Here is a 27,384-nt window from a genome sequence, read left to right as displayed (position 1 = left end):
TGGGCCCCCATTGTGCCAGCTGCCCCATCCCTGGTCCAGCCACCCCTAAGCCAGAAGCAGAGTCAGGGTGGTGGGGAGGAGCTGCTCTTCCCTGTCTGCCGTGAGTGTGTTGTTCTTGAACTGAGCTGAATGAGGCATCTGTCCTGCTTCTTGTTGAGTGTGACCCGGCTGGCCTCCCTGCTCATGTTCAACTCTGGGGCCTGGATTTCTCTGTTCCAGCCTTTAATCTTCTCCTATGACATGCTCTCTGGGCTTCATTATAATTAACCACTTTCCTTCCTCAGGCTGTGCCAAAACTGAGACAGCTAATTAATTTCTGGCCACTTGCCACTCGTTAAGTGGTGGGCAGGGATGCAGCCTGCAGCTCTTGCTGCCCAGCTGGGCTTGTTTTGCCAGTCGTGGAGGGCAACCACCCTTTGTCTGCAAATAGAGGGAGCCCCAGCTGGACCCCGGCTGACTGGCAGTAGCTTCATTGAAGTTATTTGTTCCCCTGCAGTGGGCAGAGCCTTTGTGATCACTGTTGTAGATGTGCCTTGGTTTCCTCATTTGTAAAATCAAGAGAATGAACTTGTCCTGCAGGGAGAAGATTGGGTGGTGCTTAGGAGTGCGGGTTCTGGAGTCCAAGGAACCTGAGACCCAAGCTAGGCCCTGCCATCCCCAGCTGTGGGCCTCTGGGTGAGTTACTTCATCCCTCTGAGCCTCAACATTCCCCACCTGTAAGATGGGGAGAGCAGTGCTCACCTCCTGTGGCGGTTGTGCGGATTTAGTGGGTTATGGAGCACATGGCTGCCACTTAGGAGGGAGACTGGCACATAGTGAGCGCTCATAAACGCTCTCTCCTGCTAGGCTAACTTTCTATATTCTTGACGGAAAAAAGTCCTTCTGTTGTGAGAGCTAGGGTGTGGAGCAATTTTAACAGACATTGCTTCTGTGTTTAGGCCATGCCTGGTGAGATGGTTAGCCCCTTCGTATTAGTTCCCTAGGGCTGCTGTAGCAAATTGCCATAAACTGGGTGACTTAAAACATTAGACATTTCAGCCGGGCGCGGTGGCTCACGTCTGTAATCCCAGCACTTTGGGAGGCCAAGGCGGGTGGATCATGAGGTCAGGAGTTCGAGACCAGCCTGGCCAATATGGTGATACCCTGTCTCCAGTGAAAATACAAAAATTAGCCGGGCTTGTTGGTGGTGGGCGCCTGTAGTCCCAGCTACTCAGGAGGCTGAGGCAGAAGAATCGCTTGAACCCGGGAGAGGTTGCAGTGAGCCGAGAGTGCGCCACTGCACTCCAGCCTGGGTGACAGAACGAGATTCCATCTAAAAAAAAAAAAAAAAAAAAAAATTAGACATTTCACAGTTCAGGAGGCTAGAAGTCTGAAATCAAGGTGTTGGCTGGGCTGTGCTCCCTCTGAAGGCTCCGTGGAAGAACACCTGCTGGCCTGGCTTTGGTGGTTGCTGGCAATCCTTGGCATTCCAGTTACCTCACTCTAATTTTTTCCTGTTTTCACATGGCTATGTGTGTCTCTGTGTGTAGTGTCCTTTGTTTGAAACAGGGCCTCTCTCTGTTGTCCAGGCTGGAGTGCAGTGGCATGAACACAGCTGATGACTTCCTGGGCTCAAGCAATCCCAAGTAGCTGGGACCACAGGTGTGTGCCACCATGCCCAGCTATTTTTTATAGCAATGGTCCGGAACCTTTTTGGCATCAGGGACCAATTTCGTGGAAGACAGGTTTTCCATGGAAGACAGGTGTTCCATGGATGGGGGTGGGGTGGGGGAAGGGGGATAGTTTCAGGATGATTCAAGCTCATTACATTTATTGTGCACTTTATTTCTATTATTATTACATCATAATATATAATGAAATAATTATACAACTCACCGTAAGGTAGAATCAGTGGGGCTCCTGAGCTTGTTTTCCTGCAACTAGATGGTCCCATCTAGGGATGATGAGAGACAGTGACAGATCATCAGGCACTAGATTCTCATAAGGAGCTTGCAACCTAGATCCCTTGCATACGTAGTTCACAATAGGGTTCACGCTCCTATGAGAATCTAATGCCACTGCTGATCTGACTGATCTGACAGGAGGCGGAGCTCAGGTGGTAATGCGAGCAATGGGGAGTGGCTATACATACAGATGGAGCTTCACTCGCCCACTGCTCACCTCCTGCTGTGTGGGCTGGTTCCTATAAAACAGGGTTGGGGACCAGGTGTGGTGGCTCACAGCTGCAATCCCAGCACTTTGGGAGGCCGAGGCAGGCAGATCACGAGGTCAGGAGATCAAGACCAGCCTGGTTAACATCGTGAAACCCTGTCTCTACTAAAAATACAAAAATTAGTTGGGCATGGTGGTGTACACCTGCAGTCCTAGCTACTCGGGTGGCTGAGGCAAGAGAATTGCTTGAACCCAGGAGGCGGAGGTTGCAGTGAGCCAAGATCGTGCCACTGCACTCCAGCCTGGTGACAGAGCAAGACTCCGTCTCAAAAAAACAAAAAACAAACCCCCCCCCCCAAAAACAGGTTTCAGGACCCCTGTTTTATGGAAAGTCTCACCATATTGTCCAGGCTGGTCTTGAACTCCTGGACTCAAGTGATCCTCCTACCTCAGCCTTCCAAAGTGGGATTACAGGTGTGAGCCATCACACCCAACTCTCTCTTCTTGTAAGGACACCAGTCATATAAGGACCCACCCTAGTCTAGTATGACCTCATCTTAACTAATTACATCTGCAAAGTCCCTATTTCCAAATAGTGTCACATTCCGAGGTTCCTGGTGGACATGGATTTTGGGGCACACCATTGAGTTCGGTATACCCTCCCAAGGCTTACTTTCCTCCTCTGTACACTGAGGATGGCAGCAGTTTCATAGGGTTTTTGGAGTGATTAAATGAGATGATCTCTGTAAATGTCATAGTAGCATTCAATAGAACGTGTCAGTTGTGTAAGCACTGAGTCCACATAGCTGCTGAGATGGAGGTGGTGGTGAAATGATGACAGTGATTGACATGGTTCCATTCATGGACCTACCCTACACTGGTTAATCACTAGACACAGGGACCTAGAATGTAGACATCTGCTAAGAGCCGGGGCCTTGTCAGAAATTCTGAAGTCTTGGACAGGATTCTCCTTCCCCTTTAGCCTCAGCCACCTTCAACCTCATCTGAGACTTAGTTCCTAGGTCAGCTAGAAGAAGCAGAAGGAACTTGGTTTCCCAGAAGTCAGCAGAACCGATTTTCTGTGTGACCTTGCACAACTGTTTTCCCCTTTCCAGACCTCAGTTTCCCCATCTGTAAAGTGGGAGGGGAGGTTTGAACTCATTGTTACAGATCAGAGCCTCTTCCAGCGCTGAAGTTCCAACACAGGGCTCTGTGTCTCACCCCCATGGTGGCAGGTTACCAAGAGCCAGCAGAGAAGTCAGGGGCCCTGGGACTCCAGGGGCAGCCTCAAAGGTACATTTTGGATCCATCTTGTTCACTTGAGCAAGAAGAGAAGCCACTATGATATGGGTGCACCAGGCAGAGTGCTAGGAACATGGCAGGCATTACCTCATTGGATATTCCCCACACCCTCACGAGGCAGGAAAGATCATGATAACCAGTTCACAGAGGAGTAAACCGAGGCTCAGAGAAGTTAGAGCTCACCCAAGATCAATGCAATTAGTTAGGGACAGAGCTGGGGCTTCAGTAGGTGTGTCCAGTGTCAAAGTCCATGCTTCTTGGGCTGCCCTTTTTTTGGTTGTTGTAAGAGATGGGATCTAAAGCTGTGTCGCCCAGGCTGAAGTACAGTGGCTATTCACAGGCACCATCATGGCACACTACTGCCTTGAACTCCCAGGCTCAAGTGATCCTCCTGCCTCAGCCTCCCCAGTAGCTGAGACTACACATACTTTTATCGGATTAGTTCCCTGGGGCTGCCAAAATAAATTGCCACAGACTTGATGGCTTAAAACAGAAATGTATTCTCTCACAGTTCTGGAGTCCAGAAATCCAAAATCAAGGTGACAGCAGGGATGTGCTCTCTCTGAAGCCTCTTGGGGAGAATCTTTCCTCGCTTCTTCCCGTTTCTGGTGGCTCCAGGCTCTTCTTAGTTTGCAGCTGCATCATCTAATTTCTGCTTCCCTCTTCACACGGCCCTCTCCTCTCCTCCCTGTGTGTCTCTTACAAGGACACTTGTTGCTGGAGTTAGGGTCCCCCTCGATGATCCAAGATGGGCTCGAGATCCTTAATTATGACTGCAAATGATTTTGCATTTATAGTGAGCAGCTGTTATTTCTGAGAGCTCGAACAGCATTTGGGAGTAAAATTAATTCTAAATACTCCAGCAATCCACACTGGATTTGGTTGGAGACCAAATGAGCTTTGATCTAGGCTGGAGCCGTTTGTTCAGTTTGGTTCCTGAGGTACCACAGGGTCAGTGGGACTGGGTGTAGATGTTCTCACCTTGTTGCTGTTGTTGTTACTGTTTTTGATTTTAGGTCTCTTGCCGCCACTTTGAACTCATGGGCTGTTGTGCATCAGTGGGAAAAAAAAAAAAAAACCCTCAGTTAAGTTAACGACAAATTAGCAACAAATTTCCCCAATGACCAGCAGAGCTGAGTCACTTCAGACTTCAGGGCAAACAGGGTCAGGCCCAGGCATCCTTCAGGGCACCTGGGCTGGTCCAGGGTGAGCATGGGAGAAGGTAGGTAGGAAGGGAGGGAGGGAAGAAGGACGAAAGGAGACAGTGCAAGGGGAAGGGAGGATGAGGAAGAGAGATGCCCTGATTCTATCTCTTTGGTCTGTGGCTCATTACTGAGGATCAGGGCACCCTGACACCTGCACTCGAGCTTGCTCCAGTAAGCGCTGTGTCTTCTCTGAGCCTGGCCCTGTGCTGGGTGCTGGGAGACAGTGTGAAGGGGACACAGTTCCTGCCTGAGGGATGTCTCAGTCTAGTGTGGAAGACAGACACATGAACATTTATTCATTCCACAAATGTGTTTTGAGTACCTGCTTTGTGCTGGGTGCCGCACAAAGGCTCTTTGTGATAGCCAAGACAGACGTGATCCCTGCCCTCTGGGAGCTTGTATATGTATATGAGATAGTCTCGCTCTGTCCCTCAGGCTGGAGTGCAGTGGCGTAATCATAGCTCACTGCAGCCTCTACTTCCTGCACTCAGGTGATCCTCCCACCTCAGCCTCCCGAGTAGCTGGGACTACAGGCATGAGCCACTGCCTAGCACAAAGAGTATGTGAAGGACACACAGAGTACTTTGGGTCCACAGGAGAGAAGCTAAAACTGAAGCCAAGAAGAAGGCACTGGGGTTTTGGGGAAGAGCACTGGGTTTGACTCTCTGCTCAGCCTATTTCCCACTCTGCAGCCTAGGGCAAGTCCCACTGTCTGTAAATTGGGAATAATAAACACTGTCTGCCCCATAGTGAGGATTAAATAATGTAAAATACGGGGCCAGGTGCGGTGGCTCATGCTTGTAATCCCAGCACTTTGGGAGGCCAAGATGGGTGGATCGCTTGAGGTCAGGAGTTCAAGACCAGCCTGGCCAACATGGAGAAATCCCGGCTCCACTAAAAATACGAAAATTAGTTGGGCATAGTGGTGGGCAGTGGTAATCCCAGCTACTCTGGAGGCTGAGGCAGGAGAATTGCTTGAACCGGGAGACGGAGGCTGCAGTGAGCTGAGATCACACCACTGCGCTCCAGCTGGGGAGACAGAATGAGACTCCGTCTCAAAAAAATAAAAAATAAAAATAAATAAAGTAAAATGCTTATCCCAGTGACTGGAATATAGTAAGTGTCCAACAAATGTTTATTATCTGTTAAAAAACAAAACCAAACACAGGCATAAGGAGCACATAAACCACACCTGAGAAAGACCTAGCACACAGTTATCCATGAATACTGGCTGCCACCCCCTTGGGACCAGAGGTGTACATTTTGTTCTGAATTGACCTGTCCTCCTTGCTCCACTGGGCCCCACATTTGTGCCTGTGACATTGTTCTGATGTTTATAAGTCTGTCTCTCCCTGACCCCACCTGGGCTGTGAGCACATTGTCTCCAAATCCTTAAACCATAGCCAGGTTGGGGAATGTGTGAGAAGAGATGAATGCTACGGAGTGAGCCCATCCCCAGCCCAGCCCGACCCCTCACCATGGCCAAGGTTTCACAGGTGCAAGTGGCAAGGAGGCTGGGGGAAAGCGGACACAGACCCAAGTGGTTATGAGCTTAGGCTCTGGAAACCAGATAGATCTGCACTTGAGTCCTGTCACCGCCACTTCTTAGCTGTGTGTTTTGGGTGAGCATCTAACTTAGCTCATTTGTAGAATGAGGCTGAGATGAAATCCTGCATTCACTGCTTTTGGCAATAGTGCTTGGCACATAAGAGAATATTGCTTAAAGGAAACAACTCACCCAAAGCTGTTGGTCCTCTCCCATTGACACCTTGCACAAAGGAGGGAATGTATTGATCTTCTGGGCACTGGGCATTTACTTATTTATTTTTATTTTATTTATTTATTATTATTTTTGAGACACAGTCTTGCTCTGTCACCTAGGCTGGAGTGCAGTGGTGTGATCTCAGCTCACTGCAGCCTCCGCCTCCCGGGTTCAAGCAATTCTCCTGCCTCACCCTCCCTAGTAGCTGGGACTACAGGCATGCATCACCACACCTGGCTAATTTTTTTTTTTTTTTGTATTTTTAGTAGAGATGGGCTTTCATTATGCTGGTCTTGAACTCCTGGCCTCAAGTGACTCACCCACCTCAGCCTCCCAAAGTGCTAGGATTACAGGCATGAGTCATTGCGCCGGCCTTATTTTTATTTTTATTTTGAGACAGGGTCTCACTCTATCGCCCAGGCTGGTGTGCAGTGGCACGATCATAGCTCACTGCAGCCTCAACCTCCAGACTCAAGCGATCCTCCCACCGCAGCCTCTGGGGTAGCTGGAACTATAGGCATGCACCACCACGCCCAGCTAACTTTTGTATTTTTTGTAGAGATGGGGGTTCGCCATGTTGCCCCAGCTGGTCTCCAACTCCTGAGCTCAAGCGATTCACCTGCCTTGGCACCCAAAATGCTGAGACCACAGGCATGAGCCACTGCACCCAGCCTGAGCACCGGGCATTTAGACGTTGGCCGCTCTGACCAACTGCTCTGGCTTTGCTTGGGGAGAACATTCTTACCAGGAGCTTACTTGTCAGTCGGCACTTGGGTATTCAGTTGAGAAGCCCAGCTTTCCAGAGGCCCAGGAATGAGTGTGGATCGAATGTGGCCTGGCTGTGCAGGGTACAACCAGTCTCCATCAAACTGAAAGAAAATTAATAGAGGTGGTGATGATCCTCCTGCAGTGGGGGCTTGTTTAACAGAGGAGTGTAGGGCTCTGAAAGGAACATGCATAGCCACTCAGTGCTTGGTGCTAAGGAAGCTTTGTGGATTTGGAATCGGAAAGAAAGCAAAGGGTTTCACAAAGGTATCTCAGGGTCAACAGAGGTTCAGCCAGAGCTTTCCAGTCGCTACCCCCTGATTGGATCCAAAGGGTGATGATTAAACCCTAAAATAAAAAAGCAGGCCAGGTGTAGTGGCTCATGCTTGTAATCCCAACATTTTGGGAGGCCGAAGTGGAGAGCACTTGAGTCCAGGAATTTGAGATCAGCCTGGACAACATAGCAAGATCCCATCTCTACAAAAAAAAAATTTTAAAAAATTAGTTTGGTGTGATGGCACGCACCTGTAGTCCTAGCTACTTGGAAAAAAAAAAAAAAAAAGAAAAAGAAAAATACCAGGTTGGGGAGTACTAAAAGGGCTGCAGTTTTCAACTACACAGTGACCTATACACTGCACACTTTCACACGTGTGGCTCCTGGAAAGCATCATTACACTGAAATTACCAACAAGGAAGCAGGTTCAGAAAGGTGAAGTGATTTGCTCAAGATCACTGAGCTATGTATGCTGAGGAGCCAAGATCTGAATGGCTCGAAAGGACCCCCTCACCCCACTCCCAAGCTTAAAAAATAAACACAGCAATAGCTCTTGATTACCCCCTTTTTTCATTGTGATAAAATATACACAACATAAAAAACACCATTGTAACCATTCTTAAGGGTGTAGTTCGGTGGCATTAAGTACATTCACACTGTTATGCAGCCATCACAACTGTTCATCTCCAGAACTTTTTCATCTTCCCAAACTGAATCTCCATACCCTTTAAACAGTAAGTGCCCATCCTCCCTTTGCCCCAGCCCCTTGTAACCCCAGGGCTTCTGCCTCTATGAATCCGACTACTCTAGGTGCCTCATATAAGTGGAATCATTCAGTGTTTGTCTTTTTTGACTGGCTAATTTTACTTAGCACCGTATCCTCAAGGTTCACCCATGTTGTAGCGGGTGTCAGAATTTCCTTCTTTTTTTTTTTGAGACAAGGTCTTGCTCTGTCACCCATGCTGCCATGCTGGAGTGCAGTGGTGTGATCTCGGCTCGGCTCACTGCAACCTCGACTTCCGGGGTCAAGCAGTCATCCCACCTCAGCCTCCCGAGTAGCTGGGACTACAGGTGTGCACCACCACGCCCGGCTAATTTTTGTATTTTTTGTAGAGACTGACTTTGCCATGTTGCCCAAGCTAGACATTTCCTTCTTTTTTAAGGCTGAATAATATTCTATTTTATGTCTATACCACATTTTGTTTCTCCATCTGTCAATGGATATGTGGGTTGCTTTCACCTTTTGGCTATTATGAAGAATACTGCTATGAACATGGGTATACACACAGCTCTTCAAAACCCTGTTTTTAATTCTTTTACCAGAAGAGGAATTGGATTGATCATAAGGCAATTCTATTTTCAAATTTGTGAGGAATTACAATTTTGTTTTCCACGGTGGCTGTACCATTTTACATTTCCACCAACAGCACACAAGAGTTCCAATTTCTTCAAATCCTTGCCAATACTTGATTTCTGTTTTTGTTTGTTTGTTTGTTTTTTTGTCGTTATCTTAATAGGTGTGAAGTGGTATCTCATTGTGGTTTTGATTTGCATTTCCCTAATGATAGTGAGGTTGAGCATCTTTTCATGGGTTTGTTGGCCATTTGTATATCTTTTTTAGGGAAATATTCAAGACAGGGTCTCACTTTGTCCTTCAGGCTGGAGTGTAGTGGTGCAATCATGGCTCACTGCAGCCTTGACCTCTGAGACTCAAGCGATTCTCCCATCTCAGCCCTCCAAGTAGCTGGGACTACAAGCGCATGTCACCACGCCCAGCTAATTTTTGTATTTTTTGTAAAGATGAGGTTTCGCCTTGTTGGCCAGGCTAGTCTCAAACTCTTGGACTCAAGTGATCCACCCACCTTAGCCTCCCAAAGTGCTAGGATTACAGATATGAGCTACCATGCTGGGCCCTTGTTCATTTTTTAATTAACTTATTTGCTTTTGGTTGAGTTGCAGGAATTCTTTATATAGTCTGGATATTAACCCCTTATCAGGTATGTGATTTGCAAATCTTTTCTCCCATTCCATAAGTGGCCTTTTTATTCTGTTGAGTGTCATTTGTTTTTGTTTTTTTTGGGGGGTGACAAAGTCTCACTGTGTCACCCAGGCTGGAGTGCAGTGGCACAATCTCGGCTCACTGCAATCTCTGCCTCCCAGGTTCAAGCAAATCTTGTGCCTCATTCTCCCGAGTAGCTGGGATTACAGGTGTGCACTACCACTCTTGGCTAATTTTTGTATTTTTTTGTAGAGATGGGGTTTCAGCATGTTGGACAGACTGGTCTCAAACTCCTGACCTCAGGTGACCCACCTGCCTTGGCCTCCCAAAGTCCTGGGATGATAGTGTCATTTGAGGCACAAAAGTTTTAAATTTGATATAGTCGGCTGGGCGTGGTGGCTCACGCCTATAATCCCAGCACTTTCGGAGCCCAAGGTGGGCAGATCACGAGGTCAGTTCGAGACCAGTCTGACCAATATGGTGAAACCCCATCTCTACTAAAAATACAAAAATTAGCTGGGGCTGGGCATGGTGGCTCATGCCTGTAATCCCAGCTTTTTGGGAGGCCGAGGTGGGCAGATCACTTGAGGTCAGGAGTTCGAGAGTAGCCTGGCTAACATAGTGAAACCCTGTCTCTATTAAAAATACAAAAAAAATTAGCCAGGCGTGGTGGCAGGCACCTATAATCACAGGTGCTTGGGAAGCTGAGGCAGGAGAATTTTTGAACCCAGGAGGCGGAGGTTGCAGTGAGCCGAGATCGCACCATTGCACTCCACCCTGGGAGACAGAGCGAGACTCCGTCTCAAAAAAAAAAAAAAAAGAGGCCGGGCGTGGTGGCTCACGCCTGTAATCCCAGCACTTTGGGAGGCGGGCGGATCACGAGGTCAGGAGATTGAGACCATCCTGGCTAACATGGTGAAACCCCATCCATCTCTACTAAAAATACACAAAATTAGCCGGGTGTGGTTGCGGGCTCCTGTAGTCCCAGCTACTTGGGAGGCTGAAGCAGGAGAATGGTGTGAACCCGGGAGGCAGAGGTTGCAGTGAGCCGAGATTGCGCCACTGCACTCCAGCGTGGGCGACAGAGCGAGACTCCATCTCAAAAAAAAAAAAAAGAAAAAAAATTAGCTGGGCGTGGTGACATGGGCCTGTAGTCCCAGCTACTCAGGAGAATCACTTGAACCCAGGAGGTGGAAGTTGCGGTGAGCTGAGATTGTGCCACTGCACTCCAGCCTGAGCGACAGAGTGAGACTCCATCTCAAAACAAACAAACAAACAAACAAACAAAATTTGATATAGTCCAACTTAATGATGTAGTTGTTGTTGTTGCCTGGGCTTTTGGTGTCATATCCAAGAAATCACTGCCAGATCTAAAAAGAAACGTAAAAAAGAGGAAAAAAAGAAAGAAAGGAAAACAAACAAACACAAGAAATTATTGCCAAATCTGGTGTCATGAAGCTTTTCCCCTGTATTTTCTTCTAGGAGTTTTATGGTTTTAGCTCTTACATCTTTGATCCATTTTGAGTTAATTTTTGTATATGGTGTAAGGGAAAGGCCCAACTTCATATCCACAACCTTTTGTAATAGAAAAAAAAAATTAGGGAACAACAGTAGAGTTTTGGGAAATGGAGCCATAAACAATTTCTCTTTCTAGAAAGTTGGGTCTCTTGCCCCCTCCTGCCCTGTGCTCCATCTAGCCTCCACACAGTAGTCAGCATGATCTTTTAAGAAACTCACATAAATGAACCACATCACTTCCCTGTTTAAAGTCTTCAATGGCTTCCTGTTACACTCAGAGTAAACCCAAATTTCTTGCCGTAGCCCAAAGGCCCTGTGTGATTTGACTCCTGCAGATTTCCGCTGCAGCCTCTCCTGTTGCTTCCTTTCTGGCTCACTGCACTGTCGTCACATGTGATTTCTGACCATTCCTGCAGCCCATAGGCTCTTTCCTGCTACAGGGCCTTTGTACATGCTGTTCCTTCTCTTTGGACCAACCTTCATCCTTCTCTTCACGTGGCTAACTCTCATCCTTCCAACCTGGCAGAAATGTTGCTGTGTCTTAGATCAAAATATAGACTGGGTGGCTTCAACAACAGAGATTTAGTTTCTCAGTTCATAAGGACAGAAGCCCAAGATCAAGCTGCCACCACGGTCAGGTTCTGGTGAGGGCTGTCTTCCTGGCCTCTAGATGGCTGCCTCATCACTGCCCTCACGTGGCAGAGAGAGAGAGAGAGAGAACAAACTCAGGCGGATCACCTGAGGTCAGGAGTTCGAGACCAGCCTGGCCAACATAGTGAAACCCCATCTCTACTATTAGCTGGGCGTGGTGGTGGGCGCCTGTAATCCCAGCTACTAGGGAGGCTGAGGCACAAGAATCGCTTGAACCCAGGAGGTGGAGGTTGCAGTGAGCCGAGATTACACCACTGCACTCCAGCCTAGGCAACAGAGCAAGACTCTGTCTCAAAAAAAGAAAAAAACAAAGAGAGAGAGCGCAAGCTCTCTGGGGCATCTCTTCTAAGTGCAGTAATCCCACCATCCCAAAGACCCCATTGTATTTATTCAGAGTTGTATCACATGGAGCCTGTTTGAATTGCTTTCTTTTTTTTTTTTTTTTTGAATGCCCAGGCTGGAGTTCAGTGGCGCAACCTCAGCTCACCGCAACCTCTGCTTCCCGGGTTCAAGCAATTCTCCTGCCTCAGCCTCCTGAGTAGCTGGGATTACAGGTGCCCACCACCATGCCCAGCTAATTTTTATATTTTTAATACAGACGGGGTTTTGCCATGTTGGCTAGGCTGGTCTTAAACTCCTGACCTGAGGTGATCCACCTGCCTTGGCCTCCCAAAGTGCTGGGATTACAGCCGTGAGCTACCGTGCCCGGCTGAGCCTGTTTGCATTTCTGATCTGAGGACACCTCAGAGGTGACAGGACCAGGGCAGAGGTCCAGCCCAAATAGATGTGAGTGCACTTAAGTGGAAGGGCCCAGGTATGAGTGCTGGAGAGCCAGGTTCTTTGAGGTTCTACGTGTACCCTGAGGATAAAATGGCATGTGTTATTGGGAGAAGCAGTCTCTGTGGACATGGATACTGAAAGAATAACAAAGGCTGGGCGCAATGGCTCAGGCCTGTAATCCCAGCACTTTGGGAGACTGAGGTGGGCAGATTGCTTGAGCCCAGGAGTTTGAGACCAGCCTGGACAACATGGTGAAACCCTGTCTCTACAGATAATTCAAAAATTAGCCAGGTGTGGTTGTGTGCACCTGTAGTCCCAGCTACTTGGGAGACTGAGGTGGGAGGATTGCTTGAGCCCAGAAGGCCAAAGCTGCAGTGAGCTATGATCGTACCACTGCACTCCAACATGGGCAACAGGGTGAGAACCTGCCTCAAAAATAAATAAATAAAAATAAATAAACAAAACCAGAAAATCAAGTGCTGTGTTGGGCTTGGGGCTCTCATATGTAAACTGCAGAATAAAGCAAAAAAAAAAAAAAAGAAAGAAAGAAAAAGAAAAAAACCCAGTTATTTGAAAAAAAAATTGCCAGGCGCGGTGGCTCACGCCTGTAATCCCAGCACTTTGTGGGGCCAAGGCAGGTGGATCACGAGGTCAGGAGTTCCAGACCAGCCTGGCCAAGATGGTGAAACCCTGTCTCTACTAAAAATACAAAAATTAGCCAGGCGCGGTGGCAGGTGCCTGTAATCCCAAGCTACTCAGGAGGCTGAGAAAGGAGAATCGCTTGAACCTGGGAGGCGGAGGTTGCAGTGAGCCGAGATCGCACCACTGCACTCCAGCCTGGACAAGGCAAGACTCCGTCTAAAAAAAAAAATAAATAAATAAATTGGCAGCCGTCACACTGGGAGTTAGGGCTTCAGTATATGAATTTGGGGGAACTGAATTCGGTCCATAGCACACCTCCTCAGAGAAGCCATTGTTGACCTTCTAATCTAAGCCAGGGTCCCTCCACACTCCCCAGCCTGTCATCCCCGCTAGGCAGTGTCCATCAATATACTCCGTTCTTATCCTTCACGGCATCTTGGTAATAGCAGGTAACTGTCCATTAATTAATGCAGCAGTTTGTTGAATGTCTGCTCCCTCCCTAAGGTCATAGATTTTAAGAGGCTGGACTGTCGCCATTACTCCTAGATCCCTTTTTCAGTGCCTGGTACAGTTCGAGTGTCCACTTAATACCTGTTAGATGAGTGAGCAAACCCCAGTTTATAATAAGTTCACATTCTTGACTTTTTCACTGTGAGAGGTGGGGGAGGAAGGAAGGTAACAAGTACTGAGTGGTTACCAGATGTTGGCACTTAGACTGAGTTCAATACCAGCTCTGCCACTTACTGGTCATATGACCTTGGATAAATCACCTCGCCTCTTGTGCCTCAGTTTACCTTCTCTAAGAGATGTCAATACATATTTGGACCACGAGAAGCAACTGGAAGAGGAATGACAGCAGGGGTGAGGTGTGGGACAGAAAACAGGGGCAGGAGGATGATTGTCTAGAGGGAGTACTGGGACTGTTAGGCACCCCCATCTTTGTATCCTGCACAACCAGATGGCTATACCCCTCCACTCTGCAATAAGGCAAGGTTTTTTCTTTTCCTGGAGAAGTTAACATGGAGGAAGTCTGGACTCAGGGCCAGCAGACACAGAAAGGGTCAGGACAAGATACCAAAGGTAAATGGGGAGCGGGAAGCCAGGCACGGTGGCTCATGCCTGTAATCCCAGCACTTTGGGAGGCTGAGGTAGGAGGATCACTTGAGCCCAGGAGTTGGAGAACAGTCTGAGCAACATATTGAGACCCTCATCTCTATTTTAATTTTTTTTTAATGGGGAGATGGGGGGACTTCCGGGCCCTTTCTCCAGCTCTGCCAACAGAATTCTGGCAGCCAGAGGTATGCAACCCGGGTGAGAGATGGGGAGATTATTTTCTGAAGGCCTGAAGGCCAGAGAAGAGACCTACGGAAATTGATATTTACATGTCCCTCAGTGTAAAAGCCGGCTCATCACCCAGTTCCCCTACAGTAAGCCCACCAGTTGACAGAGCCCTCACACTGATACACACGCACACACACACGCACGCACACATACACATGCACACACATGCACACACAGGGGCACACACACATGCACGCACACACGCGCACACGCACAGAGCTGCCAGTTATTTAGTGCTTCATTTAAAAATCAGCGTTTAATTATATATCACCAGATACTTGAAGGAATTCTCCAGGATAAGAGAGGAAGGCTAAAGCAGACAAAGGAACAAAAATGTTTGAAGCAAGTAAAAGATGCAGAGAGCAGAAGAAAATACTAAACAAGGCTTCTTAGCGTCCTTGGAGAGTTAGGAGAAGGTATCATGTCCCTGAAATAAGATACTATAAATGCTATATGAAAAAGGAATAACAAGAGAAGAAGAAAGGGCACTGGAAAAATAAAACATGAGAGTCAAACTTTTTTTTTTTTTTTTGAGACGGAGTCTTGCTCTGTCGCCCAGGCTGGAGTGCAGTGGCGTGATCTCGGCTCACTGCAAGCTCCGCCTCCCGGGTTCACGCCATTCTCCTGCCTCAGCCTCCAGAGTATCTGGGACTACAGGTGCTTGCCACCATGTCCGGCTAATTTTTTTTGTATTTTTAGTGGAGACAGGGTTTTACCGTGTTAGTCAGGATGGTCTCCATCTCCTGACCTCGTGATCCGCCCACCTCAGCCTCCCAAAGTGCTGGGATTACAGGCTTGAGCCACGGCGCCCGGCCGAGAGTCAAACTTTTTAAAAAGACAGGGGCCAGGCACGATCGTTTGTGCCTGTAATCCTAGAACTTTGAGAGGCCAATGTGTAAGGAACACTTGAACCCAGGAGTTCGAGACCAGCCTAGGCAACATAGGGAGACTGCATCTCTACAAATTTTTTTTTTTTTTTGAGACGGAGTTTCACTCTTTTTGCCCAGGCTGGAGTGCAGTGGCGCAGTCTCAGCCCACCACAACCTCCACCTCCTGGGTTCAAGTGATTCTCCTGCCTCAGCCTCCAGAGTAGCTGGGATTACAGGCACACTCCACCATGCCTGGCTAATTTTGTATTTTTAGTAGAGATGAGGTTTCTCCATGTTGGTCAGGCTGGTCTCCAACTCTTGACCTCAGGAGATCCACCCACCTCAGCCTCCCCAAGTGCTGGGATTACATGTGTGAGCCACTGTGCCCAACCTAAAAAATTTTAATTAGCTAGGCATGATGGTGCACCTGTGACCCCAGCTACTCGGGAGGCTGAGGTGGGAGGATCGATTGAGCCTAGGAGGTTGAGGCTGCAGTGAGCTGTGATCACACGAGTGCACTCCAGCCTTGGTGACAGAGCAAGATCTGTCTCAAAATAATAATAATAATAATAATAAATGTCAATGGAAGAATCGAGAGATAACAAAAAGGAAATTTCCCAGAGGATGTAACAAAAAGACAATGTGAGGAAATTAGAGGATCTATCCAGGAGGCCCAATATCTGATTAAGGGATTTTCCAGGGATCCCAGAGAAGGCAAAGGGGAGGAAATGGTATGAGAACGTTTTATACTGAAGGACATGAATCTTCACACACACACGGAGCTGCCAGTTCACCTAGGAGAGATGGGGAAGGAAGGAAGGTAACAAGTACTGAGTGGTTACCCTTAGAGGGCCCAAAAGAAATGAAAAAGAGCCACTTGAAAGCACACCGTCACAAAGTGTCAGACTACCAGGATAAAGAGAGGAATCTACAAGTTATGCAGGTAGAGAAGACAGATCCCATACAAAACATCAGCAATCAGAATGGTTTTAGATGCTTCAGTGGCAACAGTGGAGGCTGGACGATGAGGGAGCCATGCTTTCAAAATTCTGATGGGAAATTACTTCCAACTTACCATTTCATGTCCGGTCAAAGAAATCAGAAATTACGACAGAATAACGACATTTTCAGACAAGCAAGGGTGTAAATATTGTACCTCCTATGTGCCCTTTCTCAGGAAGTGATTAGAGGATGTCTTCCACCAAAATGAAGGCATAGATCAGACAGAGGAGGACTTGCAAGCCAAGAAACAGGCGCTCTAGCTGACGAGGACAGGTGCGCAGCTGGTCTAGAATAGAAAGCAAACAATGCAGATGGAAAGTGGGGAGGAGGCCCGGCACCGTGGCTCACGCCTGTAATCCCAGCACTTTGGGAGGCCGAGGTGGGCGGATCACCTGAGGTCGGGAGTTCGAGACCAGCCTGACCAACATGAAGAAACCCCGTCTCTACTAAAAATACAAAATTAGCCGGGCGTGGTGGCTCATGCCTGTAATCCCAGCTACTCGGGAGGCTGAGGCGGGAAAATTGCTTGAACCAGCAGGCGGAGGTTGCACCATTGCACTCCAGCCTGAGCAACAAGAGAGAAACTCCGTCTCAAAAAAAAAAAAAAAAACAAAAGGCCAGGCACGGTGGCTCACGCCTGTAATCCCAGCACTTTGGGAGGCTGAGGTGAACGGATCATGAGGTCAGGAGATCAAGACCATCCTGGCTAACACAGTGAAACCCCATCTCTACTAAAAATACAAAAAATTAGCCAGGTGTGGTGGTGGGCGCCTGTAGTCACAGCTACTCGGGAGGCTAAGGTAGGAGAATGGCATGAACCCGGGAGGCGGAGCTTGGAGTGAGCTGAGAGCATGCCACTGTACTCCAGCCTGGGCGGCAGAGCAAGACTCCATTAAAAAAAAAAAAAAAAAGAAGGAAGGAAGGAGAAAGAAAGAAAGAAAGGAAGAAAGAAAAGAAAGAAAGAGAAAGAAAGAAAAGAAAAGAAAAGAGAAAAAAGAAAAGAAAAGAAAGTGGGGAGGAAAGGTCCAGGACATAGCTCATAGCTCACTAGGAAAACAAAAAGAACTGGTAGATTATGCAATTGGGTGGAAGAGGCATCTTATAGGTCTTTTGGAGTGTTTGAGGAGATTTAGCAATATGTACACAGAACTAAGCAAGTGGAGAAAATTGGCGCAATTATTACCTCTGGGAAACTTAAATGTCTGCACTAAAAAATATAATTATAGTATGTTCTTCGGCTTAGCAGTGGACAATATCTACAAAGTTGTTAGAATGTAAACCCTAAATATTGAGTTAGCTAAAAATGGTGATAAAACTATATTGGAGCCAGACATGGTGGTGCGCACCTGTAGTCCCAGCCACTCAGGAGTCTGAGGTCAGAGAATCATTTGAGCCCAGGAGTTGGAGGCTGTAGTGCACTATGGTTGCATCTGTGAATAGCCATTGCACTCTAGCCTGGACAACATAGCACGACCCCATCTCTTAGGATTTTCTTTCTTTCTTTTTCTTTTTTTTTTGAGATGGAGTTTTGCTCTTATTGCCCAGGCTGGAGTGCAATGGGATGGTCTTGGCTCACTACAACCTCTGCCTCCCTGGGTGCAAGCAATTCTCCTGCCTCAGCCTCCCGAGTTGCTGGGACTACAGGTGCTCACCACCATGCCCAGCTAATTTTTTGTATTTTTAGTAGAGAAGGGGTTTCACTATGTTGGCCAGGCTGGTCTCAAACTCCTGGCCTCAGGTGATCTACCCACCTTGGCCTCCCAAAGTGCTGGGATTACAGACGTGAGCCACCGCGCCCAGCCAAGACCCCGTCTCTTAGAAACAAACAAATAAACAACTATGTTGGGAGGATGGAGAGAGGAACAGTTGGGTGAGATGATGAGTTAGCCCTCATCTACTGTAATAGGGCGTTGTGAGGAACATTACTAGTGTTCACTAATATCTGCTTCTCCCTGCTTTGGGTCACATAGAAGACTATTTCTCAACCCCTTACAATTGGGCATGGCCACATGATTACTTTTGGCCCGTCAGCTTCAGGTGGAAGTGATGTGTCGCCACCGGACTAAAGCTTAGATGATCCTGCAGCTGCCTCTTCTCCCTCTCTGGTGATCAAGGGGGCCTTGGGTTAAGATAGCAGGGCCGCAGGAGTAAAGCAGCCTGGCATTGCCTCTTGGAATTTAGATTGTCCTGGGAACACTGAATGGACTCTGTGAGAGATAAACCTTTCATTTGTTAAACCACTGGGATTTGGGTATTTAGGCATAGCCTTGCTTAACCAAATCCAGGCTTCAACAAGTACTGTCTAAAATGGATGAATCAAGAAATAGCCACATAAGCATATTCTTTAGAATTGTGGAGATAATCGCTATAAGAATAGCGAAAAACATTCAAAGCGGTTGCCTCTGGGGAACAGGACAGAGGAGTAAGAGAGCAAGGATGGGCAGAGGGGCAGCTGTTCTCATTATTGTCCTGCATGACTTTTTACACTATGTAATTGGGTTACATTGGCAGAAATAAAATTTTCTTTTTCTTTTTTTTTTTTTTGAGATAGGGTTTCACCCGGTCACCCAGGCTGCTGGAGTGCAGTGGCGCGATCTCACTGCAGCCTCTGCCTCCCAGGTTCAAGTGATTCTCCTGCCTTAGCCTCCTGAGTAGCTGGGATTACGGTGCTCACCGTCACGCCTGGCTAATTTTTGTATTTTTTGTAGAGATAGGGTTTTTCCATGTTATCCAGGCTGGTCTTCAACTCCTGATCTCAAACGATCTGCCTTCTTCGGCCTCTCAAAGTGCTGGGATTACAGGCATGAGCCACCACATCTGGCCAGAAATAAAATTTTCTAAAAAGATATATATATATATATATGTAATTTGGAAGGATCCCCACTAAGTCATGATAGTGGCTGTCTCTTGGGAGGGAGGGCATGCTACACAGAACATGTGAGGAACTACAGATATGGCCAGACCCAGGATGGCACTGTGGGAAAGGAGGCTACCCAGATGGAAAGCCAGTCTAGGGAGCTGTTTGTTTTTAGACATGGGGTGTTGCTCTGTTCCCCAGACTGGAGTGCAGTGGCATTATCAGATCTCACTGAAGCCTCAAACTCCCAGGATCAAGTGATCCTCCTTCCTCTGCCTCCTGAGTAGCTGGGTCTATAGGCACACTCCACCATGCCCAGCTAATTTTTTTTTTTTTTTTTTTTTTGAGACAGTGTCTTGCTGTGTTGCCCAGGCTGGTCTCAAACTCCTGGGCTCAAGCAGTCCTCGACCTCAGCCTCCCAAAGTGTTAGGATGAATGACAGGCATGAGCCACCATACCTGGCCAAATCTGCCTTTTAGAGTGAGACGCCAACTTACGTGGGTGATGAATTGTGGGAGAGGGAGGCTGCTGCAGTGTCCCCGTGCGAGCTGGTGAGGTTGGACTAAGACATCCACATCACAGATGTCTCTTGAGAGCCTGCTTTTTTTTTTTTTTTTTTTTTGAGATAGAGTCTCACCCTGTCACCCAGGCTGGGGTGCAGTGGCATGATCTAGGCTCACTGCAACCTCTGCCTCCTGGGTGCAAGCAATTCTTCTGTCTCAGCCTCCTAAGTAGCTGGGATTACAGGAGCATGCCACTACGCCCAGCTAATTTTTGTATTTTTAGTAGAGACGGGGTTTCACCGTGTTAGTCAGGCTGGTCTCGAACTCCTGACCTCGTGATCCGCCCACCTCAGCCTCCCAAAGTGCTGGGATTACAGGCATGAGCCACTGCGCCTTGCTGAGAGCCTGCTTTTTTGCTGGGCACTGCTGGTAGGCCCAAGGATACAGCAGGGAACAAAATGGACGAAGTCGTCTGGCTTCAGGGAACTTACATGGGCGAGAGACCCAAGTGGGCAGAAAAGAAGATGAATGTAAGTCAGGAAGTGGTTTGTGCTGTAGTGAAAAATGAAGCCGCTGAAGGAGCTAGAGAGAGTTGGTGGGGAGGATGGTACTTTAGATAGAGTGGTCAGGGAGGGCCTCTCTGAGGAGGTGACATTTGAATAGAGTCCTGAATTAAGTGATGGAGCAAGCCATGCAAAATATGGGGGGACCGGGGTTCCAGGCAGAGGCAAGAGCAAGTCCAGAGGCCCCGAAGTGGGGAGGTGGAGCGGGCTTGACGTGTCCAGGGAACGTCAAAGAGGCCAGTGTGTGGCAGGGGCACATCGGTGGAGGGGAACATGCTGGGAACTGAGATCCCAAAGGTAGTCGGGGCAGCTTGCAGAACAGAGAGAATTTTGGGAAGTCGCTGGGGGATTGAGAGCAGGGGAGTGGTGTGATTTGTCTTGGGGCTGGAGAAGGGAGTCTAAGGTGGCCAGAAGGATGGGGCATGGCTGTGGGTGGAGGGGAGAGAGGGGGGCTGTGAGGAGAGGAACCCGGGGCCCTGCCTGGCAGGCAATCAGCGCTGGGCCGCTCAGCCCGCTTGGACCAACTACAGCAGCTTCATCACCCACTTCCCAGCATCCCAGCCCCCTCTGGGAATGGAAGGATCCTTCACAAATCAAAATAGCAGGCAAAGAACAGCCTCTAATTGTTCTGCGTAAGAGCAGAGAAATTAGACGAGTCAGCTGTGGGGTTGAGACCGCCTCCCACACAGCTGTGATCCCACACCCCACTGAAGACACTTCCTGAGACTTGCAATTCTGCTGTTTCTGAGCAAAACTTTTTCCTTCTCCAGCCCCGGAGCAAATGACAGCTATTTGGGAGGGAGTAGGACAGATGCTGCCCTGGAGGACAATGAGTGAGTCAATTTCTTTTCAACCAAAAATACCAATCACTTCATGCAGGAACAGCCTTAGCTGGTGCGAGTTTATTCCATCATTCAAAAACACTGAGTGCCTCATCCTAGGTGTCCAGGGCTGGGCATGGGATCAGAGAGATTCTAAAGGAATGGAGGCATACAGTATGGGACCACCCTTGGGGTGGTGGAAAGAGGGAGTGCGGGAGTCAGGAGGTCTCAGTTCTTGCCTTGGCTCCGCCACTGTTGCTGCGTGACCTTGGGTGAGTCCTGCTGCCTCTCTGGGCTTCAATCTCCCCGTCTCTCCCAAATGGAGGCTTTAGGCTACACAGTAATTCTCAAACTTTTGAGTTCATAAGAATCACTTGGGGTGAGGAGGTGCTTCTTAAAGATGAAGATTCCCAGGCCCCAGTTCCAGAAATAAAGATTGCTCAGATCTGAGGTGCAGTTCAGGACCCTGCATTTCTTCCAGGCTCTTCCGGTAACTCTGAAGCGAGCCCTCGGGCCACGCTTTAATAAAATCACTTCCCCTCAATGTGTCTCTCTTCCTGCTCTGGAATTCGAGGAGTCACTCATGTAACCCTCCTCTGGGTATCTCAGATCACTCCAGAGGCATGAGGGCAGTGTCATATAGCCCTGCCTCGGGGTGCCTGTGTGTTGCTGTGGTGGTGACACTGCATTTGGGAAGGTCTGGCTCAGTGTATGCAGTCTCTCCCAGGCTACCTGGTGCCCCGCCCAGGCCCTGGTGCAGAAGGGGCCATGGCTGTAAACGTTGGCCAAACAAGGGGCCAACTGTAGTTTAGATAGCTGTGCAGGGCAGAGAGCATGGAGGGATGCTGGGAGTGCTGGGTGCAGAGTTTGGCTGCAGACACCTGGCCTGGACCCCTGGGCTCATGCCCTGGGTTGGATATGTGATCCTGTCACCTGCTCCGCTTCCCCACACCACTGTGGATGGGAAGAGGGATGCACTGTGGCTTCTGCAGAGAGGTGAGTCCAGTTGCATGGGGATGAGGAGGCCTGGATGGAGCCACAGGAAGGACTGGGGGCTCTGGTCTACCACTGAGGACACCGAGGGGGCCTCAGGCCCCAGCCAGTCTACTAGGCAGTGTCCCTTCCTCAGAGTTGACCCATCATACTCCCCAAAGGCCAGGTCAGTGCCAGGAGCTAGAGAATCAAGTCACTCTGGTCTAGCCCCCAGCTCCATTCTTCACCTATGAAGAAAAAGAACAGCGATTGTGTCCAGAGTGCTCTCCATCCATCAGGCTTGGGGCTAAGTGCTGTGTTAGCTTGTTAAATTTTCACAGCCATCTGAAGAGGTTGCTACAAACATCACCCCTCTTTCTACAGTTACGGATGCAGAGCCTTAAAGAGTTCAAGTTTCTAACTCAGAGTCACTCAGCTAATATAATAAGTAGTAGAGGCAGGATTAGAACCCAGATCTGCTTTCTGCTGGAGCCGTTTTATTTTTAAACATATTGCTTAGTACTCTCAGAAGATAAGTATTTTTCTTTTATTTTATTTACTTATTTATTTTTGAGACAGTGTCTTGCTCTGTCACCCACTCTGGAGTACAGTGGCATGATCTCAGCTCGCTGCAACCTCTGCCTCCTGGGCTCAAGCGACCCTCCCACCTCAGTCTCCTGAGTGATGGGACTATAGGCACGCACCACCATGCCTGGCTAATTTTTGTATTATTATTATTATTTTTTTCTTGTAGAGATGGGATTTCACTGTGTTGCCCAGGGTGGTTTTGAACTCCTAGGCTCAAGTGATCCGCGTGCCTTGGCCTCCCAAAGTGCTGGGATTACAGGCGTGAGCCACTGCACCTGGCCTAGGATTTTTCTTTTTTTTTTTTTTTGAGATGGAGTCTTGCTCTGTTGCCCAGGCTGGAGTGCAATGGCACTATCTAAGCTCACTGCAACCTCTACCTCCCGGGTTCAAGCAGTTCTCTTGCCTCAGCCTCTCGAGTAGCTGGGACTACAGGCGTGCGCCACTATGCCCAGCTAATTTTTGTATTTTTTGTAGAGACAGGGTTTCACCATGTTGGTTGGTCAGGATGGTCTTGATCTCTTGACCTTGTGATCCGCCCGCCTCAGCCTTCCAAAGTGCCGGGATTACAGGTGTGAGCCACTACGTCCGGCCTAGGATTTTTCTTAAAACACCTTCTGCCAAAGTTATTCACAACCAGAGAAATCCTTTTGCTTCTGTTGTAGTGGAAAGGAGCAATGCCAAATCAGATAGTGCAGGGTTCTAGTCCCACCTTTGCCCCTCACCCTGTTTTTTTTTTTTTTGAGACAGAGTTTCACTTTTGTCACCCAGGCTGAAGTGCAATGGCGTGATCTTGGCTCACTGCAACCTCCGCCTCCCAGGTTCAAGCAATTCAGCCTCAGCCTCCCAAGTAGCTGGGATTATAGGCGCCCACCACCACACCCAGCTAATTTTTGTATTTTTAGTAGAGATGGGGTTTCGTCAGGATGGTCTTGAATTCTTGACCTCAGGTGATCCACCCGCCTTGGCCTCCAAAAGTACTGGGATTACAGGCATGAGCCACTGTGCCCAGCCTCCCCTGACCTTTTGCATGATGTTGGGAAAGCTACTTCCCTTCCCTGAGTTTCACGTGAAACTGAAATCTGTGAAATGGGATTAATTACACATGCATTTCCTTCTAAGATACACTAAGATGAAGACGGCCACCAACATCTACATCTTCAACCTGGCCTTGGCTGATGCGCTGGCCACCAGCACGCTGCCTTTCCAGAGTGCCAAGTACCTGATGGAGACGTGGCCCTTCGGCGAGCTGCTCTGCAAGGCTGTGCTTTCCATCGACTACTACAATATGTTCACCAGCATCTTCACGCTCACCATGATGAGTGTTGACCGCTACATCGCTGTCTGCCACCCTGTCAAGGCCCTGGACTTCCGCACGCCTGCCAAGGCCAAGCTGATCAACATCTGTATCTGGGTCCTGGCCTCAGGCGTTGGCGTGCCCATCATGGTCATGGCTGTGACCCGTCCCCGGGGTGAGTGAGTGAGTGCACCGTGGCACAGGCCACTGACCACAAGAGGCAGTACATGGGCCTTTGTGGGCTTGCAAGGCACTTACCAGGGTGAGTGTAGGTGGCTCTGCAGCAGAGGTTGGATTCCGATCAAGATCAATGATGTTGTGGTGGCTGGCCAGTGGGAGTGTAGAAGGTCAAACAATAGGAATGGGAATAGCTGGCCAGTGGGGCATGTGGATGGTTGACTATTGTGAAGATGAATGACTGATCAGTGGTCATATGGGTTGCTGGCCAAAGGGAATGTATGAATTTATGAAGGGGATTATGGATGGCTGGTTATGTACATGTAGGTGGCTGGCCAGGGATGTGTGGATGACTGATCTATAGGGAGATGGATGGATGTCCAATGAAGTGAGGGTGTCACTGACCAGTGAGCAGTGGAGGCTGCCAGATCTGTGGTCCCATTTTAAACTCCCTTTCATCCTAATTTGAAAACCATTGGCCTGGATGACCAAAGCAATGTCTAGAGAATGGTCTGCAGGGAATGACAAATAGGAACTAAAGTGGTAATTATTATAGTAACTGCCTGTATTAGGGGAGCTGCAATAACATTCTCCAAAGCTCAGGGGCTTAACACAGTAGAGGTTTCTCTTTCACTCCCATCACAATCCAGTGTGAGTAGGAGGAGCACAGTCATTCAGGGACCCAGCCTCCTGTTGATGGTTTCTGAATCTTCTACTGCTGGCATCTGGCCGGCAGATGAACATGGAGAGGGAGTGGGGAGAAAGCACAGCCACTTTAAATGTTGGCTGGGTGCAGTGGCTCACGCCTGTAATCCCAGCATTTTGGGAGGCCAAGGCGGGTGAATCACTTGAGGTCAGGAGTTCCAGACCAGCCTGGCCAACACGGTGAAACCCTATCTTTACTAAAAATACAAAAATTAGCCAGGCCCACGCCTGTAGTCCCAGCTACTAGGGAGACTGAGGCAGGAGAATCACTTGAACCCGGGAGGCGGAAGTTGCAGTGAGCTGAGATCGTGCCACTGCACTCCAGCCTGGGCGACAGAACGAGACTTGTGTAAAAAAATAAAAATAAAAAATTTATGGCCCATTTCTTCCTAGTGACAGCTGGTCACATGGCCCCACCTTAATGCAAGGAAGTGAGAAATATTGTTTAGAAGGGCACCACAGACACTGTAACTAATTAATCTCTCTGAGTCACACTGTATCATGAGATGTTGAGAAGGTTAAAAGAGAATATGTGTAGAATACTTAGGACAAGTCCTGGCTCATCGCCAAGGCCCAATGAATAGCAGCTATTAAATGATTAAGCCTGTGAGATAGACAAGGCCGGGACTCCTACCTCCATATGACTGTAGGAAAACAGAATCAGAGAGGTCAGTGGTTTACTTAGGGTCACATAGCCAGGCATTTTGTGGAATTTGGCCTGCAACCTAGGGTTCCTGCCCCCAGGTCTGTTACTCCTTCTAGTCCCTTGGGTGGAAGTTTGCAGAGGATTGATGCTGTGGGTGGGAGAGAACAAGCTTCTTGGTTACCTTTGACCCTCACAAGGGCAGAGCCCCTGGTGCCCTTTTACAGCCTGTGAGCCATTGGTCTTGACTCAGCAGCAGAGCCCCATTCCTCACTGTCAGCCTTCAGTTTACGGGCCATTAACTGCATCCCTGCTGGGGCTGGACCAGATGGGCCTCCTGACTCCACAATCCCTCACACACACACTTTCCCAGTGTGTGCCATCAGCACTTATTGAACCTGTGGGCCACTTGCTGTGTGACCTTAAACAAGTGCTGTTCTGGTTCCTATACAATGAAGGTCTTGGATTCAGTTATTTCTAGGGGTCCTGCCAGCCTGATGTCCTGTGGACCCACTCTGTCTGTGGATCCCCAGCCCCTTCTCACTTCTTAGCCTCAAGTCCATTGTGTGGCTTCTTAAATCCTAGCATTCCAAGAGATCCTGGGAGTACCCTGGGCCAGCCTCAAGGCTGTATCAGAATCCCACAACACCCCCTAAGGTGTTCATCCAGCCCAAGCCTACACTCCAGGAATGTGGAGCTCATTTCATCCTAGGCACCCTTCCTATGTCAAGAAGGAAGTCCTTGAGTTAAGCTGAAGTCTGCTTTCCTCCCAGAAGGAAGGAAGTTTTGTTTTGTTTTGTTTTGTTTTTATTGTTGTTTTGAGACAGGGTCTCGCTCTGTCACCCAGGCTGAAGTGCAGTGGCACTATCCCAGCTTACTACAGCCTCAACCTCCAGGGCTTAAGCGATCCTCCCACCTCGGCCCCCCAAGTAGCTGGGACTGCAGATATGTACCACCATACCCAGCTAATGTTTGTTTTTTTTGTAGAGATGGGGTTTTGCCATGTTGCCCAGGCTGGTCTCCAGCTCCTGGAGTCAAGCAGTCCACCTGCCTCAGCCTCCCAAAGTGCTGGGATTACAGGCATGAGCCCCATGCCTGGTCAGGAGGTTCTTGTGATTAAGCTGAGACCTGCTTCCCTCTGGGGAGGCTGACCCTATCCTTGAGTCCTGGACTCCCCCACATATATGCCCCTCTTCCCTGTGGGTACACCAAGAGTTTGAACCCCACTATGCTAAATGCTTTAGGTACCTTAGCCTTTTTTTTTTTTTTTTTTTTGAGACGGAGTCTCGCTCTGTTGCCCAGGCTGGAGTCCAGTGGCACGATCTCGGCTCACTGCAAGCTCCACCTCCTGGGTTCACACCATTCTCCTGCCTCAGCCTCCCGAAGAGCTGGGACTACAGGCGCCACCATGCCCGGCTAATTTTTTTGTATTTTTTTTTTTTTAGTAGAGATGGGGTTTCACCTTGTTAGCCAGGATGGTCTCGATTTCCTGACCTCATGATCTGCCCGCCTCGGCCTCCCAAAGTGCTGGGATTACAGGCGTGAACCACCGCACCTGGCCGCCTTAGCCTATTTAATCCTCATGACAATCCTGGAGATGTGGGTACTGTCATTAGCCTCACTCCACTGAAGCTCCAAGAGGTTTAGTAATTTCCTTACACTATGTAGTAGGGCCTGAGTCCTGCTCCTAACTCATGTTGTCTGTCTTAGCAGTCCTGTCCCCAGTGGAGCTAGTTTGGAAATGGGTCAAGGTGTTTTGAGTTACTGCAATGACTGGCATTCAGTGGGCTGAGCTAAACGATTTCACTACGGCCACGCATGGACACAAAGGCTGAAAAGGGGCCAGGAGAGAACATAGGGGACCTCCCTGATGAGGGCCAATCCTGCTAGGTCTTTAAGGATGACTAAGAGTTCACCAAGTCCCGAAGCCGAGGAGGACACTCCAGACAGAAGAATCCCCTTGAACAAAGGCTGGGAGGAGGTGGTGGGACTTGCCCAAG

General features: G+C 48.7%; 1 protein-coding gene across 2 annotated transcripts in view; it reads left to right on the top strand.

The window, feature by feature from the left end:
• The window catches only part of OPRD1 (opioid receptor delta 1), a 59,028-nt gene that overhangs the window by 23,020 nt on the left and 8,624 nt on the right, over positions 1-27,384 (top strand). The window contains exons 1-2 of one of the 2 annotated variants that reach the window (XM_054497945.2): positions 20,976-21,017; positions 23,685-24,034. In XM_054497945.2, the coding sequence (XP_054353920.1) occupies positions 23,695-24,034 (340 nt within the window). In that variant the 5' untranslated portion in view covers positions 20,976-21,017; positions 23,685-23,694. Of the gene's footprint in view, positions 1-20,975; positions 21,018-23,684; positions 24,035-27,384 lie in introns of those variants that run through there. The other variant, XM_054497935.1, reaches the window with a different exon arrangement.

This window comes from Pongo pygmaeus, chromosome 1 (genome assembly GCF_028885625.2).
Source record: "Pongo pygmaeus isolate AG05252 chromosome 1, NHGRI_mPonPyg2-v2.0_pri, whole genome shotgun sequence".
Lineage (NCBI taxonomy): Eukaryota > Metazoa > Chordata > Mammalia > Primates > Hominidae > Pongo > Pongo pygmaeus.
The sequence above is the reverse complement of the archived record's forward strand: the minus strand, read 5'-3'. Positions and strand labels throughout refer to the sequence as shown.